This window comes from Microcebus murinus, chromosome 10 (assembly GCF_040939455.1).
Source record: "Microcebus murinus isolate Inina chromosome 10, M.murinus_Inina_mat1.0, whole genome shotgun sequence".
NCBI classification, from domain to species: domain Eukaryota; kingdom Metazoa; phylum Chordata; class Mammalia; order Primates; family Cheirogaleidae; genus Microcebus; species Microcebus murinus.
Genome location: NC_134113.1, coordinates 36,189,679 through 36,207,578, shown reverse-complemented (window position 1 = coordinate 36,207,578; position 17,900 = coordinate 36,189,679). Strand labels below are relative to the sequence as shown.

Here is a 17,900-nt window from a genome sequence, read left to right as displayed (position 1 = left end):
GTCTGTGTGTGTGCATGTGCATAAGGGTGGGAGAGAAGAATTTTAAATAAAATCAATAAGCTATTGAGTCACTTTTATTTAATGTTGTTAATAATGAAAGATGCTTACAGGCTTTCCTTCAGTTTTCTGAACCTCCTCCTTCAGCTGAGAACTAGACTGTAACTATACTCAGTTGATAGGTCTGAGAACATACAAGTCCTATGTTTATTACTGTATTCCTTCCCTTAATTAGACACAAATGGCTTACAGCATGCACTGTGTAATTTTTAATAATACTATCACATAAACACACATACACATTCATACTTAAGAGAATATAAGTTCCATTAGAGTAGGACCTTACCTGGCTTAGTCACAAAATTGTTCCCAGAATATTAAATGAATAAATATACTAGCACTACCTAGCTTATTATTTATTTGCATATGAACTGTAGTTTTTGATGAAAAATCTTGTTCTGTGCTGGATTATATTACCTCAAGTGTTTACATCATTCAGGACTTAAAATTTATGTTAACAGATTCTCTTTGGAAAACTTAATTTCTTTGATGTAATTTTATTTCAATTAAATTTCAGAACAAATAGAAGTTCTTAAGAAAATAAAACAGTAAAATATATAAATACTAAAGTAATTTTAAAATTTGGAAACATTTTATTTATAATATTGAATTATCTTCTGGGGAATGTACAATAAAATGCAAAACAATGGAACCTTTCTGAGTTCAACTAAAACAAAGGAACATTGCAAGATTTTATGTGTTGCATCCTTAGTGTTCTAATAGTAATGTATCATGATTTTATGCTCAATAATTATAATATTGATGGAAATTTGTTTGGCACAGGGCCCAAATTGCAACAGTAGTTACAATCTTATTTAAATAGTATATTATTGTTTTTTATTAACACAGTTATGCATTGCTTAACAATGTTTAACAATGAGGATATGTTCTGAGAAATGTTTCCTTAGGCAGTTTCATTATGTGTGAACATCATAGAGTACACTTATACAAACCTAGATGGTGTAGTCTACTATACACCAAGGTTATATGGTATAGCCTATTGCTCCTAGGCTACAAACCTGTACAGCATGTTACTGTACTGAATACTGCAGGCAATTGTAACACAATGGTAAATGTTTATAAATATATCTAAACATATAAAAAGCACAATAAAAATACAGTATTATAATCTTATAGGACCATCGTCGTATAGTTCATTGTTGTCCAAAATGTTGTGTGGTGCATGACTGTATTTCTAACACTTAATCTACTTAATGATAACAATAAGTGTTATCATTAAACATAAATGATTAGAGGCATTGTAAAATACATCAAGTTGTATCCTTTATGTAGGTAGTCATACACAGTATAGCATTTTCATTGACACTAATATCACCCTTTAGTGAGTATATTATCATTATCCCATGACACTGGCACTATAGTGGAATTTAATTTCAATTGGCTATAAAATATCTTTCTTCAGTGAAGGTCAGTCTTACAATATTATCTCAATGCTTTTAGCTTATTGAGGAAATATTGGCAAAATGATTTATTCTTATTTAGCAGGCAAGATAATGGAACCACAGACAGGGCAAGTCAATTGCATAAGGTCGGTACACAGATCATTTTTATGTGTGTGAGATCAAGTTTCTCAAGCCACAATTATACTCAAGGGACTGATCAGTAAGTGCCTAAGACATATCGAAGAAATACAATTCAAATGTTTACCTTGCTTTGTTAGAAAGAATAAAGTTGCAGATTCATTTTGTATGGATGTGTTCAAGGCTTTAAAATTTGTGTGTCAAATTACATACATGTGCTGCCACATTGTATGTGGCAGATTTTTATATTATTTGAATGTGTTGACCTGTTTGAAGCAGTAATGAAATAAGCTGAAGTCAAGTGAATTGGGAGAGTTGTGATAATAAAAATGAATTTCTAGGTGGAACAAATATGTTTTTTGGTATTATAAGAGCAAGAGAGAAAGCAATATAAAAAAATCTATAGAGGTTATTTTTTAAAAGAACAATATAATTACACTAAAGGATATTAAAGATAATCATTTTAAAATAAAAACTAAACAGTGCCCTATCAAAGATCAAATTAGGGGATATTGAATCAAAATTATTGGACATCTTTGGGCTACCTCATATTTATCTTCCATTATTTTATTATTCTCTGTTTGGGAAGTTCTCTGAGTTTGCTCATAGCAAATCTTTTCCTCTTTTTTTTAGTCTAGTAGTTCCCATGTGTATTTTCCAGAGTGTAAAATCCTTGGGAAGCTCAGATAGAGAATTTGGTCAGAGAAGTCTAGGAAATATTATCTACAGTTACCCATCTCTTGGAAATTCCTAATGCACTCTAATACTTTTAAGGCTTCAAGAAATGGTCTAAGATAAGAAACCTGCTTTCTTTTGTTTATTCCAACTTCTACTAAAAGAGTTTGACTGTGAAATATATATAGTTTCACATTGCAAATGTTAACATGCTAGTGATTTGCTTTAGAAACTCAAGAAGAAGTTGCAGGGATGAGAATGGATAGAAAATGGAGTGAGGGGATATGGCTGGGCCAAGATAAATGTTATGTTTCATTGAGAATTTTTGCAGAGTTACTGATTTATTTCAATGACTTTCTCATTTTCCACTTTGCAGAAACATCAATTAAAAAATTCTGTTTGTTTTTTTGAATTGTATAGTTTGTCAAGATTGTTAGATTTTTATGCATGATTTTTCAACTAAACATGTATAATGTCATTTTGAGCCTGTGGAAAACATGCATTTGGGGATATCTTATCGGACTATTTTTAATTTATGCAAGTTACTTTACTTGGAGAGAGACATTTAACTGAAAAGGTCATTGCTCAGGAATCACTATGGTTTCAGATTTTTTCCTTTTCTCAAATGTTTTAGAATTGCTATCATCACTTTTAATAGGGATCATGAAAAAAATGTGTTATGTTTGGAATTCATAACAACCCCATATTTCACATTTAGCCCATGACACAAAACAATATATTTAATATTTTGGCAAATACAAGACTGTTTTGTGTTAATTTGAATATTATATATTTTGAGTCCTTTGTCTTTAAAAACTTGAGGAAGAAAAATTTGGAATTTGAAAGCTTTTAAGATGCTGTAACTTCATGCTTTTGAGATGGAGTAAATGGCTTCTCTGATGCCTGGGCATTTGGTTTGTTTTATTTATGACAGAACATGAAAATATTTTAAAACTAAGATTTATTGAGAACCTCATTTTATTAAGATTGTGATGTAAAATGTATATGTATTGAACTGTCATTGAAATAGGAGACATTTTACCCAGTGACATTTTAAATGAATCTCATTGTAGGGGAAGCCGGTGGGAACACCAGATGCTGGCGCTTATTTCCGTGTGCTTGCGGAGCATGGAGTAGCTGCCTTGTTTACAGCGCCAACTGCAATTAGAGCAATTCGTCAACAGGACCCTGGGGCAGCCTTGGGGAAACAGTACTCTCTGACAAGGTGAAGTTGGGATGCACAGTGCAAATTACATTAGAAACTGCAATCAGAATGAATAACTGAACATTATATTTTTTTCTGGTACTGTGATATCTCTATGGGAAGAGCCAAAAGACTCTGAATATTATTAAGAATGGCTCTTCTACATATGACCTAGAAATAGTTAAAATTTTAATTTTACTGAAAATTTTTTAAATACTATATTTCAGTTCAAATATTCAGTACTAAAATATTCTTCTTTTCAAAATTACTTGCTTATATTTTTCTTAAAAAGTAAAATGCTGATTTTGACTTATAATGCATATGGTTACATAGACATAGATATTAGCATCTTATTGTCTTTTGTAAATAAAAAATGGCTTAAAGGGAGGGAAAATATTATTTGAATATATATATATATAGATAAAATATGAAAATTATAGTCCAAATGAGATTTGTTGAAAAAGTAAAGGGAAATCCTTTACTCTTATTTATAATAATGAGTTTTGGGTAGTTTAGATACTTTTATGATGGTTTATTGATATCCATTTTTGTTTAATGCTGTGCATATTCAAAGATAATTATATCAATTTGCATCTTCAAGACAGTTTCCAACATCAATTCTCATTGAAACTCTTTGAAATAGGTCACTGCTATCATAAACTAAAATAAAAGATTTTGTAGTTTCTTCAAGTCAAAAAGTGGGCTTCAATTAAAGTGGTCTAATTTTTTTAAGTTAAATGCAAGACTACTTGAATTTTATGTTCCTATGTTCCAAAGAAATTAAAATAGATATCATGTCCTGGGACCTAGTGTTACTTTCGCTACCTGTGAGCTGTGTCAGACCCAACACCAAAGAGACGTATATATCTAAGACTCCCTGAGATAAGGACAGTATGATCACTAAAGCCCATGCCTAATGACCTACACAGCCACTGTCACTGTCACAAATTTCTGCAGCCTAGATCACTGAGCCACCTGCAGTCATCATTAAGATTGATCACAACTGAAGAAGCTACATAGAGACTACACTACTGCACTCACGCAGAACCAGAGACACTGCACCCTTTCCAAATGATACCCTCAGACCCATCAGCAGGTGAAAGTTTTCTCCTATGAAAGTCATTCTGTATAGTTTGCGAGAGGTGACTGTACAACCAGACACACAGACACCAACATAGGAACACAGGGAACACAAAAAAGCCAGAAAACATAACACCACCAAAGGAACACAATACTTATCTTATACCTGGCCACAAAGAAACAGACATTTATGAATTGCCTAAAAAGGACTTTAAAATAATGATTGTAAGGAAGTGCAGAGATATACAGATAGATGATTTAATGAAATAAAAAAAAGTATGATCTGAACGAGAAATTTAACAAAGAAATAGATATCATGAAAAGAACCATACAGAAATTTTGGGGCTGAATAATTCAACCAATTAAATAATAAAATACAATTGAGAGCTTCAACTGCAGACTAATTAAAGCAGAAGAAAGAATCTCTGAACTTGAAAATAGGTCTTTTGAAATGATGCAGTTCAGAGGAAAAAAAGAAAAAAACAGCAGGGTGAAGACAGCCTATGGGACATATGGGATGCCATTAATGAGCAAATATTCATATTATGTTATATAAGGTGGAGAAGAGACAAAGAAAAGTACCAAAGGCTTATTTAATGAAATAATTGTGGAAAACTTTCTAAGTTTTGGAAGAGATATAGACATCCAGATCCAAAAGCTCAAAAGTTCCTCAATATATTTAATCCAAATATGTCCATTCTGAAGCACATTATAATCAAATTGTCAAAAGTCAAAGACAGAGAAAAAATTAAAAGCAGCAAGAGAAAATCATCAAGTCACAGATATGAGAATGTCCATTAGACTATTAGTGGATTTCCCATGTGAAACCATGCAGCTCAGGAGAGAATGTGATGGTGCTGAAGGAAAACAAAAAACAAAACCCTTTAAACAGCAATCCTATGCCCAGCAAATCTGTCCTTCAGAAATGAAAGAGAAATAAAGTCTTTCACAGACAAACAAAAGCTGGTGGAATCCATTGCCATTATACTTGCCTTATAAGAAATGCTTAAAGGAGTAACTCAAGTAGAAACAAAGGATGATAATTATGATCAGGAATACACAGGAAATTAGAAAATTCTCTTGTGGAGGTATTTACACACTCAAATTCAGAATACCCCAATACTGTAATGGTGATGTCTAAATGATACATATCTCTACTATGGAGGTTAAAAGTCAAAACAATCAAAAGTAACTAATGCCACAATAAGTATTAAGGAATGTACAATATAAAAAGGTACAAATTGTAACATCAAAAACATAAATTGTATGTGGAAGAGAGGGTAAAAGTCTAAAGTTTTTGTATGCAACATAAATTTTTTATGAGCTCAAAATAGTGGATTATATTTAAAAGATATTTTATGTAAACTTCATAGAAACCACAAAACAAAAATCTGCAGCAGATTGATAAAAAAAAAAGAGAATCAAAGCTTAGCATTACATGAAATTATCAAATAACAAAGATAGACAACAAGAGAGGAAGAAAGGAAAAAACAGCTGCAAAACATCCAGCGGATTACAAAGGCTAAGCAGGTGGAAATAAATAAACAAGCAAGCAAGCAAACAAACAAACAAAAATCCATGGCAGAAATATCAAAATGTCAGTAGTAAGTCTTTACCTATCAAAAATAACGTCTAATATAAGTGGATTAAATTCCAAAAAAATAAGATATTATGTTATGATAATTTTATTTCCTGAATATATTAGCCAATGGAGATTCTTTGTTCTCAGAAAACTTGGGAGCAGTAACAGCATATTGTTTTACACAATTTAACTAAAACCTCTTTTGATACACTTTTGTACAGATAGCCTCAGCTACAGATGAAAATTTTACCATGAATAATTTCAGGTGGTTGCATGTCAGGTGTAGACATCATTTATACTTAAAAATCAATTAATGTGTTTTCAATAGCTTGTTTGCAACCCCGATCTTCTGTAGAATATAATAATTAAACTCAAATATTTCCCCACTATTGAGACCAAATGCACCTTTTGGGCCAAGATTACATATAAAAGTTAAGAAGGATGTTTAATTAAAGTTGGAGTAACGAGAACATGAACATTTTGTACATCTAATGGCCCATCCTCTACTGAATTTCATGCTATCTGTTTGTAACAGTTTTTCTCCTCTACAGAGTTCCCTTTTGGTCTTTCCCTTTACTCTGCACTGCTGTTGTCCTTGAGTGATTTTTAATACTATTTTGATGACAATCTTTCTATAACACACTCTTCTTTGTCACACCAGTGTCCTTCAATGTTGGATTCTCTCAGCTACCATAAACACTTTCACCCCATAATCACTGTCACCCCATAAACATTGTCACCCCTCAGAACAGACACATTTGCAAGATCTCTAAGTCTGAAATTCCCCTCTTTCACAACTGCACCTTGTTTTACTGACTGCCTTCATTTTTACCATTTTTAAAATGTCTTCTGTCACTTCTAGTTTCTTACCTTACTATTTTTCCTGGTATTTTCCTTCCAGTCTAGTTATTCCTACCTCCACACACCTCTTGCCTGGCCTAGGGCCCCCAGGCAGCCTTTCTGGGATCGATTTGCCAGATTTCTGTATCACACCCTAACCTAGGCTATCCCTGTTTACCCTCCTAGGCTACAGATTGAGTTCATAAAAGCCAACTGAGTGTTCTTCGGTTCTTTCACTTTTATGTTGTGTACTTAAAATGTCCTAAAATAGTTATTCCAGAACGTTTCTCTCCTCAAGTCACTGTTCCTTTGTCCATTTCCACTCTCGTAGAAACCAACATGTCCCCTCTTTCACTTAAAAGAATGAGTCAGACTGCCACAAATTTTGCCAAATCACCACTTCTGTACTTCATCATTCTGAGCACCTGGAAACTTTTAAATAGCTAAAAATTCTGTGTTTTAATCAGTGTTAGGATCATAAAGACAAATACTCCTAAGGAGCTCATAGTTCAGAGTAGTAAATGCACAAGAAACAAAATAATTATAGAATGAGATACATGTTTATAGCAGAGACAGTAACTCAACATCATTTTCAGCATAGAGGTGGAACTATTTGAATCTCCATGAATCTTTATGAAATGATATGATGAATTAAGGAATTAAGGAACTGGTAAAATATATTACATTGTTCAGGATGAGTAAGAAAGTTTCTTTTTGGTTGATTGTTTGTGTTTCACTTTGATGATAATGAATTAATTCCTCATACGTACTCTTTATTTATTTATTTTACAACAGACAGGCCAAGAAGGCATTAAAAATGGAGCAGTAATAACCATGTTCTCAATGAGCTTCTAGTTAGGGTCAACCTAAATTTATTTTGTTCTATTTCATTTTTTCATTCTATGGCATGGTACTCCTGCCAAAGATGCTAATTCTCTTCATCTCTTAGTAACCTTGTATTCCATTTGATAAGAACCATTTTGACATAGAAGGCCACATTTGCCTTACTTTTTCATTAGCTATCTTTCCTATATATGTCCTTGGACTAGAGAAAATACTTGAAATTAGAGTACTTTTTATCAGAAGAACTCACTAGAAGGAAGAAGTGTTTCATATTTACAAGTATATTTGCTGCCTTAGCTGATATACTTAGTGAGTGCATTTTTGTGTATATCCTTAGGTAGAATACAGCAATCAAACTTGGAGATAAAATTAGCAGTGATAATATCAAGGGGCAAAAGGTTTTTTATCTTTGATTATTAGACAAATATGACAACTATATTGTAAAGATCAACTCAATTTTTCTTTTCAAAACTGAGAAGCTGTAGCAGTGAATTCTATTTTTGAGGCCAACTAATTCAAATACTGTGATGTATATTTGGTTACGTTTGGGCCAAAACAAGAACTGCCTCTCATCATTCTACAGTATGATATACTGGTAACATGCCTGTTTTCCTCTGATATGATTGATATGATTAGATTCAACAAGGTTTAAAAATGAAGATGAAATTATTTTGATATATTTTCAAGCAATAACTTGAATTTACGGTCTCTCTTATATTCAGATTCAAAACATTATTTGTGGCTGGAGAACGATGTGATGTGGAGACCCTGGAATGGTCCAAAAAGGTCTTCAGAGTACCTGTCCTAGACCATTGGTGGCAAACTGGTGAGCATTGTCCAAGCATGTACATAAATAATGCAGAAATGCTAAACACACACACACACACACACACACACACACACACACACACACAAAACCACACACACAAAAAAAAACCACTGCAGAGATTGGAGGAAATCCTGAGCTATGACCATCAGACACAAACTCAAGATTCAGCTGCTTCAGATTTCAGTGAAAATAAGTAATTCTTTGACTGTTGTATTATTAATAATGTCTTCATAAGTGACATTGATGCTACCATTCTCTTGGTCCCTAGGTGTAAAATACTAAAGACCTCTTTATCTTCTCTTCTCTGTTTCCTATATCCGGTAAGTTACTAAATCTCAGACTTTCCTTTGCATTGTCTGTTGGATTCATCCCACCTTCAGTACTCACATTGCCTTTGAGCTGTGGCAGCAGCATTATCATCTGACCGAATTTGAAGTACCCTCATCACTTGCCTCTGTTCTCTCTGCTTTTTTATATACCCTGCACACTGCATCCAGAGTCCTTTTTATAAAACACTGCTCCTCTCATAGAATTCTCTGGCAATCTTCTTGTGTTTATAAAATCTAATCTCTTCTGACTAGCATTTGAATCAGAGAAATTTATTTTTCTCCAAAATGACTACCATTATATATGTAATTTATTTATTTACTTATTTTGTTTATTCTTTATTTTCCTCCCGCTGAGTGATCCTTGGAAAACAAATTTTTCTATTAAGTGGATAGAATATAAATTTTGGAAGAAGCAAACAGAAAGAAAAAAACCCTTTCTGCTTTTTCTTTTGAGGGATATCTGTGTACATATGTGAGAGTGGGAAGATTATCTGGAATGCATTTTCCTTCTCACAAAATGTAGAGATTTTTTTTTTTTCATTTGACCAACTGAAAGTAGCTATGAGCTATGGGATCCTTATAGCCTTTATATGTACATATTTCAGTTCAATCCCCCCAACTTCAATGAATTGTATCAACCCTTTTATATAAATGTTTTCAGTAGTTCCACCTTCTGAGCATCTAGGGCAGAGTATCAAATTAGGATTAAAAATTAATAAAGTCACTTTGCATAAATTAGGGCTGACTTGGAAAATGATTTTCATCTAGGAGATCAAGTGAATGACTGAACCTGAGATTCAGTGTTTGATATTTTAAAACTTGTTTGATATTTTAGAACTGCTTTGATTGAGAAATTATATTTTATATTATCTCCTTGGATATTATTCTTTAAACAATGTTTTCTGTATACTTTGTAATATGACACATAAAATGAATGATCAGAGCAGAAGACATGTTCCTTATGTAAGATGAAAATCAGAGTTTTAGTTACTAAGGTAAAAATTGTTTATTACTCATCTAAACTCAGATTTGTAACTTATTTAGAAAATATAAAATATAAGACTGAATTTAGAGAAAAACCAGTGTTACGTGTATAAATATATAAAAACAAGTGAAGAATTATTACCTCCACAAGAAGACTGTTTATAGTATTGATGTAACCCCTATTATTAGCCAGGAAAGTTTTAGAAGTTATTTTCCTGGGCATGATCTGGAAAATATCTTGTCATCTTTAAGATAATTTTCCTTGCGTGGTCAAAATAGAGAGGTTGCTTCTTACACACAAATGACCTTACACAAATGCTTGCAGAAGGGTTTTGTCTCTCCCCTTAAAGATGACTGACTATGCCAATGCTTATTGAAAAAAACCAACACATTCAAAAATAAAATTATAATTGTTTTACTTTTTCTTATAGATATCTTTTTACATATTAGCTTATGTGGATATATGTAGTTCATACGTTTAGGTTTACCAAAAAAGCTCACTGAAGCCTGTGAAACAAGCATATGAGGTCCCTGGTAGGAGGTACTAGGTTTCAGGTGAATTTGCCATTTTTCTTTAATGTATTGTTCAGAGGGAATTAATAGCCACATTGTGTCAGTATACTGTCAGTGTAATCAGGTTGAAATGGCTGCTCATTACTGTGGAGGACAGTGGATTTTTACTAATATAATGACCAATTTTTTTTCTTTCCCTTTAACCATTTGATTTTATAGCACTTAGTATTCTGTCCAATTAAACTATACACATACATACATCAGAATAGGTAGGTAGGTAAATAGATGATAGATGGACAGATAGATAGTTTTATACTTTATAAAAAAGTTTCCTCCTAGGTGATGCATATGTCAGCTACTAATGGGAAATCTAGTTAGAATCTCTATTCCTTTGCATTGCATGTAAGAAATTAATTTATCATCTTCAAAGTTATATGTTGTGGTAAGTAATTATAAAATAATACTGAAGTTCAGCATTTACAACCATTCTCCTTTCTTAAAGGGTTATCAAAGTAATGTTAAATTGTCAAGCAAAAAGGACAAGTGCTTTATGCGTTATTCTTAATTCTTAGAAAACAGAAAAACATCTGATAGTTCTAGTGCATTCATAAATTCCCTAATATTTTACATATCAAACAGATGATGGTGCACTTCCTTGAGAGGTAATGCTAATAAACGTGATAATGTTTAAGGGAAGGTTAGCTTGGATCAAAGAATATTTTTCTTTATTTCAAATTTCAAGTTTCCTACAGGGTCCCTTTTTCTTGTTATTAACTTAGAAATTGATATTTTTTACACTCTTATGAGCTTTTCATAGATAGGAATAATTCATGAATTTGGCCCTCTGATTACATTGATATATATGTATAAATGAACTGTTTAGAAACTGTGATGTGTAATTTGAAATTAGCAAGGGATATGTTAAGTAACTTAAATGTATGAATAAAAATGAATTAGCTCATGTGACTTGACTTGTAAGAAGATACTCTGCAGCCAATCTATTTATATTACTACATTTTATTAGCCAAGGTTCTCTCACGAGATAGAATCAATAAGATATATTATTAATATATACAGAGAGACAGATAAATGAGAGAGGATTTATTAGGGGGATTGGCTCACATGATGAGGGAGGCTGAGAAGTCTTGCGACAGGCCATCTGCAAGCTGGGGACCCTGGGATGCTGAGAGCATGGCTCAGTCCAAGTCTGAAGGCCTCAGAAGCAAGGATGACAATGGTGGAACTCTCAGACTGAAGCCAAAGGGTTGAGAGTCCAGAGTGCAAAGGCCAGGGAACCTGAAGTTGTCATCCAAGGAGAGAAGAGGAAGGGTGTATTCAAGCTTTGGCAGATAGATCCATACTTAGCCTTTCCTCTGCTTCTGTTCTCTCTGGGCCTGACTGATTGAATGGTGCCTGCCCACATTGAGGGCAGATTTTCACCACCTAGTCCACTCAAACTCACATGCTAAGTTCCTCTGGAAACCTCACAGATGCACCCAAAAATAATGCTTTACCAGGTTTTTTAATCCAGTCAAGTTGACACCCAAAATGATCCATCACCCATCATTTTTGTTACTCAAGTATAATTTGCATTGGCAACATCCTCTTTTGTTTCATTATGATCCATACTCTTTGACACCTGATTTAAATAACATCTAATATTGCAAAGTGAGAACTAATCTGTGGAAAATTAAAGAACAAAGTAGCATCTTCCACTCCTCATAGGAGCATTTTAATAAAGAATTGTTGCTGTTCAACACTACTGAAGCATTAATCTCTTGCTTTGGATTGCAGTAATGTAAACATTTAATGCTCTCATGAAGGAAATTGGTCTTGCTAAGTTTAGAGAGGAGGACTCTATCTATTTGATTTATAAATCTGTTTAACGGCTGAATTGTTATTCACCCAGATGTTTTATCCTCACAGTAACTCATCCGTAAGAAGGCTGGAAACATCTGGAGTATTGACTGAATTTTATGTTTTCTTTTTTACATGGGAGACAAAGGTGCTATAATTGTTATTTAAAAAGGAAAAAATTAAGAGGATAGATAATTGTTCCATTAAAATATAGTAACTTCTGTGCAAAAAAATGAACAGCCAGAACTTCATTATTCTTAGTTGTATAATCCCTGAATAAAACACTGTATTGTTATAGAGGATATTTCCTGGAAATCAGACAGAAAGCACAATTTTAGGCCTTTGAAGGATCTTTTTTCCCCCTAACTTAAGATGGCTATAAGGGCATTCTTTTTCTTGTAAGTAAATAATCTACTACCAGAAAGAGGATTCCTTATATTTCAGAGACTATTAAAACCCATAGGCAGTAGTACCTATTTCTTTTTGAGGCTATCTTCCTTCCTTCCTATTTGTTTTAAGATATGGTATTGATTTGGAAATTATTGTAATAACTCATTGTGGAGCCCCAGTTTTTAATGTTTTTTAAGCCTAGGTAGAAACACTTTATTCTTTCACTTACTATTAGTAAGTTAATTCAAGATGACTGCAATGCTAGACTACTCAAGTTCCACAATGGTTTTATAAGGAACAATATTGTTCAGTTCAACAGAATTCATGATTCTTTCCAACTGATAGGATATTATCTGTGTAGTTCCCACCAGAAGTTATAGAATTTATTTTGAAAGTGTTTCAAGTGTCCTTATGTCCAGGTAGTGATGACATAATTGAAATGAGGTAATGACCACCAACTTGATCAATGGTAAGTGATTTTATTGTTTGTTTGTTTTGTTTCTATTACTTTAAAGGAGGAATAAAATTCTTAGAAAATTCACAGAATTTTGAAAATCCTAAGAAGGGATTTCAATGAAAAAACAGTAGTTATCTAATGACATTGGTGATGACTGAAGTTATTGATCTTACTTTATCTGCTTTGAGCCATCTTTGTTCAGTTCTTATATTTGAGTAATTAGAGTATTTCTCTTCCTATTTTATTGAACTGCTGCAGTTTTAATTGCAATTGAAGTTCTGAAGTAACTATAGTCTATTTACAGCCTAAATCTTCCCCCTTTAGGGAAGAATCTGATAATTCTGGATTTTATTAAAGTGGACCCAAAGGCTCCAGCAAACTTCAATCATCAGCTCTTAAATCAAAACCATCAATCCCATGGGTACATGTATCCTAATACCCTATTATTAAAGTGTATCAAGGTTACCTGACATGAGAATCCTTATTTTTGCTCAATTTGGTATACTTCCTGAGAGTGGACAACTGGAACAAGACTTTTAACCCCAGATACTGGTTAGGCTAACCAAATTTAGTCCTTATTCTTAGGAATATCTGGAGAAGATTCATTAGCCCAAGATTTGTTTTAAGACAGCAATACATTTTATTTACAAAAATCAAAACCGCAAAATAAAATAATTATTATAATAACAGTTTGGTAAAAATTATCCTAGGCAGAGATCTCTATGGGGAATGTTAAAGGCATAGTTATAGCACAGTCTCAATCCTCCTAAGTAAACTAATTATAAAATTCTTAACCAGCATTTGAAGATTTGAAACAGGTAGAGTATCGAAGTCTAAGCCACTTTGTTTTCCTGGATCATCAACTTCTTTTGTTACCCTTGGATTCTCAGACATTCTGCTTTCACGTGTCTGTGTTGATACACTTATTGTAGAGGGATTTTAATCTGTTAGGCTGCACTTCTAAATTTAGTCTGCAATAGGAAATATTTTTCATCCTTGGAATCAGCATTGGAAACTTTATTACTTATTTCTTTCATTTCTTTTTTTTTAAAAAAACATTTTACAACTATGTGTTAGATGTGTGACTTTCTTCCAATTTAAACATACTTAGCTTATGCCCCATGCAAAATCATATATATTTTACTGCAAAAATGCCTTCCTAGGGCTAAGGCATAAAAGGGTCCATATGGCTGATGTGACAGCGAGAAAAGTAACTTTTGGCGACTTTACCTTCAGGACTCTATTTTTAATTCTTTAAAAACCTGTTCTCTGTGGTTTTGGATCCCAATAGCCATTAGTAAATATTGTTTTGACTGAAGATCTGAGGGCAAAATATTTCCATGTACAATCAAATGCTCCTTCTAGGTTTTGCTCTTTTACTCTTTGTTATTCCTGCTTCTGGGTTTTACTCAATCATTTCTGAGTCTATCAAATTTGGACAATGATAGTAGGATTTCTTTAAAGTATATGCCTATATTTATTTTCAGAGACAATGAATTGAATAGTATGAAATGCACACTGTGTAATTCAAAGGGTTGGGTTTGACTGGACTGGAGATGCCATTGGATTGTCCAGGAGATACCCCCTGCTACTCTCAAAGAGTAGAGTGCAAAGAGCCTTTCAGTCATATGAGTGAATTACTACTATCTGGTATATTTTTGTTTTTCACAATTTAATGGACAGAAATAAATCTGTGTCTTTCTTTCATTCATAGAAAAGATATTTTAGATAAGTTTATCATGAGAAGTTGTGATTGGGGGGAAAACAGCTATATAGACACAGTGTTATCTCAGCAATGTGCAGCTAGAGAGAGATGCTGTGACAGTATCCATCTGGTGAGAGAGAAAAAAGAGCCCTATGTCATCATCGTTGCCTAGCAACAGCACTTTTTTTCTCATTTAGAGCAGTCTTCATTAGTTTAAAGTAAGTGATTTTTACTGATAATATGAAAAGCAGGAGCTTAGAGGTAAGCTACATGAATTTGGTTTGTGGAAAGACTAATCTTGTGTCAAATGTAAGGCATGCTTGATAAGGTTTTCTCCTTTTGAAAGTGAGTAACTGTTTACAAATTGTTAATCCATCTGAAAATGAATTCCCAAACCAAACAACAGTCTTTGAATCAGATATTTTCATCTTTATAGCATTATAATGTAGAAAGAACATCAAGTTCTTTCCGAATATTATTATATGAACTAGTTTAGAGATATAGAATTACTGTTTGTGCTCATTATTGTATTAGTGATGTTTTGACAAGAGACTAAAATCTGGGAAATTGATTAATAATATAAAGTTGGTTTTAGACTTTGATAGATCATATATTATAATTCTTTTGCCCTCAGCAAGGATCACAAATAATTCACTTTAGAAAGGTGAAACTATCTCAAGCTTTTATAGATCTTCCTAAAAACAAGTTTCTAAACTTTCCCTTGATAAACTTTACTGTGTGGAAATTTGATTCCCCATTTCATGTAAACCTGTGGCCCATTGGCCCCACAATACAATTCCCAATTCCCATTTCCCCTTTCATTGTGAGTTTTAATTTGGAAAACAGCAGGTGATTATTTTCCTTGAAAATAGAATGTGGGTAATGAAAAGTGATGCTGAATCCAATAGGACTGCCTTTAAATCCTAGTTCAGCCACTTACTGTATAACTGTGAGCAAGTCCTTCATCTCAAGTTTCCTTGTGGGCTTATTGAAAGCTTTAAAAGGATTGAAATATGTACAAACACCTTATCAGAGTTCCTGGTCTACCATCAGCACTCAGAATATATTATTTTCCTTTTTCTTTCCCATGAATAACCCTTCATGAGTGCAAAGGCCATATTTAACATTCTGGCCTATAGATAACTCAGATTACAGAAAACTTAGAACATAAGAGCTCAATTTATACATGAGAAAAAGTGACCATAGAAGAGCTCAATTACCTAGAGTCAACTTGCTAGTTAACATTAGCACCAGAACTCTCATTGTTCTGTGCTGTCCAGAGTCCTTCCTCTCTTCCAAACGTTTATGTCATGCCTTCATTAACAGCATTTCTTGTCTAACTGAACTACAGGTCATTTATTGGCTTCTCCATTTAATCATCCACAGTTAAAGGCATTGTACTGGTAATAGAATAGGATAAAACCAGTGTCTCATAGCTTGAATTAATGGTCTGCTTCTAGTGCAAAAAATTAGGTTACTTTGAATTACACATTTTAAACTGAAATCATACCATCTCCTGAACACAAAGATTAAATTGATTTTCTTTCACTGGGGTAGTCTCACTGTTTCTGCTTTCTTTGTGCTACCACCATTCAAGTTATTTATAGCTCACTGTATAGATTCAGAGGTGGAGAGAATGGTTTCTTTACAAATTGCCTCTATGCCTATGATGATGCTGTGATTAATATGACTCAGCAGTAGTAGGCTGCTGAATTGATTTATTTCCAGGACTTCTGCTCTCAGCAGGGGCCACCAACTTCTAAATCTATATTTCTTAAATGTAGTGTTTCTAGAACCACAGTAGGAGCAGAATGACAGATTGCCAGATGCAGCAGGAACTTTCATTTACAGAGCTGGACTTGGGGATTTGCTACCGTGTTCTTCCTCTTAACCTTCTCTCACATCTAATTTTTCTGTGTTATCTTTCATTTGTGCACCAAAACCCTAGGGGGTTAACTTGGACTTCTCCCTCTTGCACGTTTCCCATATTCAAACAATCACCAAGACCTTTTGATTCTGAGGACAACTCCAGTTTGGTCTTATCTCCCACTGCTGCTCACCTGCACCAGGCCACCAACATCTAACTGATTTATTGCTCTGGGTTGGGATCATCAATTTAGTGCTTCAGTTCTTAACTGAAGAGAATTTTCTGTAATGCAATTCTGAGCAAATCGCCTCTGCTAAATCCCCTGTGTCTCCCAGTGTTCCTGGAATAATATCCAAATTTCTTAACATGGCAAGAAAGGCACTTCATGATGTGCCTCTGCTCACCTCTTTCACTTTGCCTTTCATCATCTCTCTCAGAACACCTGCCACCCCCAAGCTTTGCTCTGCCCAATAACTTGCAGTCTTTTGATGATCTAACTTCTGAACCTTTATACATGCTGCTATTTCTATTTGGCATGTCTTTCCACCCTTGACACTCCCTTCTCGCAAAAAAGAAATACCTTTCAGTGAGTAGAACATATTCAATACTTATTGAAGGGCTGACCTTTGAATATCATTCTTGGACTAAGAAAAGATTGTAAAGGAATTATAGCTGTAACATACAGGTTTTTCTCTTCCCCGAGTCTTCTATTTCTCCTTCTCTCTGGTTCATTTTGGGAGTGCATCCTGCAATTTGCTATTATTTAGTTTTTAAGAGCCCTGATCTTAATAATGGGAGCTGGAGCCTAAAATCATGTCAGCAGTATGTATTTACTAGTCAGCAAACATTTCCTGATTCATTAACTTTTTGTTCAAAAGCTTTCCTTAGCTTACAACATCATTCAGAGTAAGATCTTATGATGACTTTGAAGTAGTCTTACATGATCTGCCTCCTCACTCTCTCTCTGACCTTATTTCCTATTAATACTTTCCTCATTCATTCTGTCTCAGTCACATTGGCTGCCTGCCTGTTCTCAAGCACTTTAGAAATAAAGCTACTTCAGGACCTTTGCATTTGAGGTCTCTTAGATTCTTTTCTCCTAAACAGCTGTGTGTCATATGTTCTCACTTCCCTCTGGTGTTTACTG

General features: G+C 33.6%; 1 protein-coding gene across 1 annotated transcript in view; it reads left to right on the top strand.

Moving 5' to 3' along the window:
- ACSS3 (acyl-CoA synthetase short chain family member 3) overlaps positions 1-17,900 on the top strand; it is a 137,096-nt gene that overhangs the window by 87,147 nt on the left and 32,049 nt on the right. The window contains exons 8-9 of the mRNA XM_012759752.3: positions 3,347-3,498; positions 8,545-8,648. Coding sequence (XP_012615206.1) covers positions 3,347-3,498; positions 8,545-8,648 — 256 coding nt within the window. The remainder of the gene's footprint in view (positions 1-3,346; positions 3,499-8,544; positions 8,649-17,900) is intronic.